The sequence below is a fragment of the Elephas maximus genome, chromosome 6, assembly GCF_024166365.1.
Source record: "Elephas maximus indicus isolate mEleMax1 chromosome 6, mEleMax1 primary haplotype, whole genome shotgun sequence".
In the NCBI taxonomy this organism is placed as follows: Eukaryota; Metazoa; Chordata; class Mammalia; order Proboscidea; family Elephantidae; genus Elephas; species Elephas maximus.
The window spans coordinates 133,184,807-133,189,894 of record NC_064824.1 but is presented as its reverse complement, the minus strand read 5'-3'; the positions used below and the strand labels follow the sequence as shown (position 1 = coordinate 133,189,894).

The window sequence follows — 5,088 nt, the reverse complement described above, 5'->3', positions numbered from 1 at the left end:
CTAGAACCGAAGCAAAAATCTTATTGCTTTTCATTGCTTCTGTGTGAGCCAAAATGTCCATCCCTGAGCCAAACACAGTGCCCAGGGGAGGGTGATGTACTGATTGCCGCCACCCAAAGTCAGGATTGAGGTCAACTCTGTCCAACTATCTGGATGAAGGAGAGGAGAGAAAGAGGGGCTGGGTCTTGGTCATAGCACTGGAATCTCTGATCCAGCTGCACCTGAAGTCAGCCTGATCCTAGCTGTCATGTTTCCAAGTGTGTGACATTCTCTCTTTGCTTAAACCAGTTTGGGTCCAGGTTTGTGGTGGTGGTACTACTCTCAACAGAAGGAGTTCTAATTGGAAAAAAAAAAAAAAAAGGGAGGGGAGACAAACGCACCTGCACAGTATGGTTACATTTTTGCAAAAGAAAAAGGGGTGTGTGTGTGTGTGTGTGTGTGTGTGTGTGTGTGTAAAAAGCCTGTAATGGTATACACAAAAAGGTAGCAGTGGTTACATCTGGGTAGCAGGATTAGAGGTCATGTCCATTTTCTCTTTCTTTTCAGTGCTCTGTAATTGCTACTCCACGAACACAAACTATGGCATGTTAAAGGGGAAGTGTTTATTATTCTTGACAAAGATTTGAGCCCATCATTTCAGGAGGGTGGAAGGACCCTCAGCCAATCTGTTGTTGGTGTCACAGGGAAGACCATGAGCCCTCTAAACTGCTCCTTCACTGCTGTGGATGAGCTGACAAAAGCTCTGCAGCTGGCAGTCCACATCCCCACCTTCATCCTGGGCTTAGTCCTCAACCTGCTGGCCATCCGACGCTTCAGCTCCTTCCTGAGGAAGAGGCGGCCGGATTATGCTGCCACCTCCATCTATATGATCAACCTGGCGGTCTTTGACCTGCTGCTGGTGCTCTCCCTCCCGTTCAAGCTGGTGCTGTCCCACGTGCAGGCGCCCTTGCCTTCCTTCTGCACCATGATCGAGTGCCTCTACTTCATCAGCCTGTACGGCAGCATCTTCACCATTTGCTTCATCAGCCTGGACCGCTTCTTGGCCATCCAGTACCCACTCCTGGTCAGCCACCTCCGCTCGCCCAGGAAGATTTTCATGATCTGCTGTGCCATCTGGGTCCTCGTGTGGGTCGGGAGTATCCCTATCTACAGCTTCCACGGGGAAATGGAAGAGTACACATGCTTCCACAACATGTCTGATGGCACCTGGAGCCCAGAGATCTTCTTTCCCTTGGAGGTGTTCGGGTTCCTTCTCCCCTTGGGCATCGTTGCTTTCTGCTCCTCCAAGAGTATTCACATTCTCCTTGGCCGTCGGGACCACACTCAGGACTGGGTCCAGCAGAGGGCTTGCATCTGGACCATTGCGTCCAGCCTGGCTGTCTTTGTGGTCTCCTTTCTACCAGTGCACCTGGGTTTCTTCCTGCAGTTCCTGGTGAGGAACGGGTTTATCCTGGAGTGCAGGGCTAAGCAGAACATCAGCTTCTTCTTGCAATTGTCCCTCTGTTTCTCCAACATCAACTGCTGCCTGGATGTTTTCTGCTACTACTTTGTCATCAAAGAATTCCGCGTGAACATCATGGCACGCCGGCCTTCCAGGGCCCAGCTGTTCCTCCAGGACACCACGATCACCAGGGACTGAGGGAAGAGAAGCCCTGCTCAGAGGAAGGAAACCCCATCCCTGAATTCCAGTAGCAGGTGTCTGTTCCAAAGTATTTGACGTGATGGGATATATGGATCACTAATCACTGAGATGCTTCCCCTTTCGATGCTCAGTGAAAGCCATCTTCGCTCATTGTACCCCAAAGACCTTTCCTCTAAATCCAGACAACTTGACTTGAATCACCAAGTGTTTGGGGGATTTCTGAAAAACCTGAGAATCAGACAAATTCTTGATTTCTAAGTCCAAAAACTACGAGGCAGAAGAGTTGAGGAAGAAAATGAGATGACCATATGAACAAGACTACTTTTCAACTCTACCCTGTCTTTCTTTTAGACTATGAAATTCTATAGGGGAAAAAAGAGAGAGAGAAAGAGGAGTTAGGAGAGGGATTCAAGACAATCAGTCATAGTGGAGGGTGTCCTGGGCAGAGATGGAGGAGGAAGGATCAATCCCCCTTTCTAGCTTGGGGAAAAGATTTCTACTTTCCCATCCCTTCTGGAAGTCTCTTGGCCAAGAACCTCACAGAGATGACAGCAAGTGGGAATGTTAGAGGCAGAGCGAGTACACAGGACGGCCCCAAGTTTCCCATGGGCCTTAGAAAGGCGTGGCTCGTCAGCCAAACCTTCCTATGCCCACAAGAAAGACATGCAAGGACTGAGGGGGTAGCATGAACCAGTTCATGGTAAAACTGTGGATACTTTGTGGAAGCAATGGGGACAGAGCAGAAAGAGGTAGGTGACACCTGAGAGGGGACAGGATACCCTCGGGGAAGGAAGCCAGAGTGTGATGGAGGTTACCCTCTCCCATCCCACTGCCATCAGGGTGTTTCCTGCATGGCGCTTTTGCAATTGGCCCAGGGGAGGAGGGATTGTGAAACAATATCCTGGGTGAGGGTAAATAGGGAATGTGACCAGCTTTCTATCTTGAACAGACCAAGGTGTTCATTGGACTTAGTTTCTGTGAAAACAATTAGAAAGACCCAGGCTTGGTTCAGTTCAGCCACAGGACAATGAAGGTGAGTTTTCTTTGCACATCTGAGTCCTGGCAGTGGAGCTGGCCCTGGGTGCACTCCCTATGGAGCTGCCCCTCTCCAGTGCCTAGGAGTGAGAAAATGAGTCAGCCAGGAACTGGGGGGCCATTTTGTTCCCAAGATACAAAAACCTGGCTTTGAGAAAGATAGCAACAGGGTTTTTGGCAGAACTTGGTTGGAAACTGTAAACAATTGGATCCCTGCTTGGATTGGGCTCTGAACAATCTAAAGAAGGAGGCACAGTCACAGCCCAAGGCCTTCAGATGACTCAGCTATTCCAATGAGTCAAACGATTGTAAGGATAAATTGTGGGGTAGACAGAATGAGTGGGAGGAGATAACAGCTGAGCCTTAATGTAGACAAAGTGAAAGTCTTGGGAAGAAAAGCAGCCCTGTTCTACCTGTGGGGTAGGAGGCTTTGATGCCAAGTGGTGGCCAAAGACCTGTGGGGGCCATTTAGATAAAACCCAAGACCTGCTGGGGAGGGGGCTGAGCAATCACCTGGGCTTGAAGTCCTGGGGCTGGCTCTGGGAGGGGTGTGAGGATGGTGGTGGGGGAGGGAATGGGCAGGAAGAGCTGAGGGCAGAGTTGCTTCCTGCCTGAGAACCTCATTTCCCCAACTAGACTGACAGCCATTCAAGGGCAGGAGCCCCCTCTTCTCCTGCTGCCACCAGCCCCTGACTCCCTCTTCTGGGTGCACTCCAGAGGCCTTGTGTGTGGCTGGAGTGAAGGGTGAAGAAAAACGGGTCAGTGAAGGGGTAGACGTGGTGTGGCGGGGTAACTGCAGCCAGGACAAAAGACTCCGCCCTCAGAAGGGCCCTCCAGGAACCCGGAATGAGGCAGAGTTCTGCCCCACTGCCCCTCACCCTGGACACTCTTCTTCTGCCTGCCTTCCTTCGGCTGCCCATCCCACTGCCAAGGGGCACAGAGATGCCAACTGTGCTACTTCTAAAGACTCAGACTGTCATAGAAAACAGGACTTTTGGGGCTGGATTAGGGTCTGGGACTCAGAGCCCATGGGTGGGTGGAGTTAGGGACTGCTCCTGCTTCAACTTCTCTCTTTGCATTTGGAGCTTGGAGTTCGCCCTGGTGGAGGTGAATGGCTCTCTTCATGTTGCACTGTGTCTATGATATACAGTGGTGACCAGACCACTCACCATCCCAGCAATGCTCAAACATAAAGTCATGTCTGTGGGCAGCTTGGCTCTCCCTGAGCCAGGTAACAGAGAGGGCTCTAGATGCCTGAGAGGAGGATCACCATAAAGGGTGGGCAGTCTAGATAGATCCACGAGCTGGGTCCTCTTCTACGCAGATCCATGAACTAGGTCTTCTTTTAGATAGATCTATCAGCTGGGTCTTCTTCTAGATAGATCCACCAGCTGAGTCTTCTAGACAGATCCACCAGCTGTGTTTTCTTCTAGATAGATCCACCAGCTGGGTCTTCTTCTAGCTAGATCTACCAACTCAGTCTTCTAGAAAGATCCACAAGCTATTGGCATAGGTCCATGGAGGGGTGCAGCAGTCTTGGTTGAAATGGCAACTGTGGGCCTGTGGGTGAGGTTTGGAGACCTTTTGACTGATCCCAATATCCTGAGGGGAGGAGAAGACCTCCTCTCTATCACCATGGGGACTCATCCTGCCCTGTGAATCAGAGAACTCATCAGGCCCGAAGGAAGCAAGGCACAGGCTGAATGCTGCAGTCCAGGGTGGCTGTTCTGTGGAAGGTCCACGTTCTGGTCTCCTGTATCTGAAATGCCACTGAGCCTGGCCCGCAATTGGCAGTGGGGCCCAGCAGGCACAGAAGGGGGCAGAGCACCACCTCCAGGTGAGCAAGCAGCTGAGGGCCTACCCCCCAAGCAAGCAGCAGCTAGTGAGTCGGGGGCCCCCTGCCAAACTTTCTGTTACTAAAGCCAGTGGTGGCTTGAAGAAGTTATTAGGGCATAAACGTGGCCATATTTATCCTAGACTGGGAAAGCTGAGACACACCTGTTACATGGGCATTTGTGAAACCAGCATAATTAATTGGAATAAACAATTCAATTCATCTGGTTTACCAAATAAAGCAACTTGTATGATGTCATGTGACCTCGTCTGGTTCCAGAGAAGGGCTGGGCCCCTCATGGCCCTTGCCAGATGACCCAACACTCTTGGTCCTTTCAGTAGTCACCTGGAAATGGAGTCTGAGGCCACAGGAAACAGGTACTCATGCGTGCTCCTGAGCATGACAGTGGCTTGTCCCTGGTGGCCAGGAGCCAGACCCCACATGTCCCCACCACAGTCCCTCCCCTCTCCCCAACCTCCGCTCACTGTCTATACCATACTACCATGACCACTAGAGCTTCCTTCTAAGGTCCTAGGTCCACATACACCATATGGCCCAGCACAAGAGACCTGCTAGC

The 5,088-nt window shown here is 51.2% G+C and overlaps 1 protein-coding gene across 1 annotated transcript; it reads left to right on the top strand.

Annotated features, from left to right (window-relative positions):
* Nucleotides 1–640: 640 nt before the first annotated feature.
* Nucleotides 641–3,160, top strand: GPR55 (G protein-coupled receptor 55). The gene has a single exon (XM_049888439.1). The coding sequence runs from the start codon at nucleotides 692–694 to the stop codon at nucleotides 1,637–1,639; it is 948 nt and encodes a 315-aa protein (XP_049744396.1). The 5' UTR covers nucleotides 641–691; the 3' UTR covers nucleotides 1,640–3,160.
* Nucleotides 3,161–5,088: the final 1,928 nt, after the last annotated feature.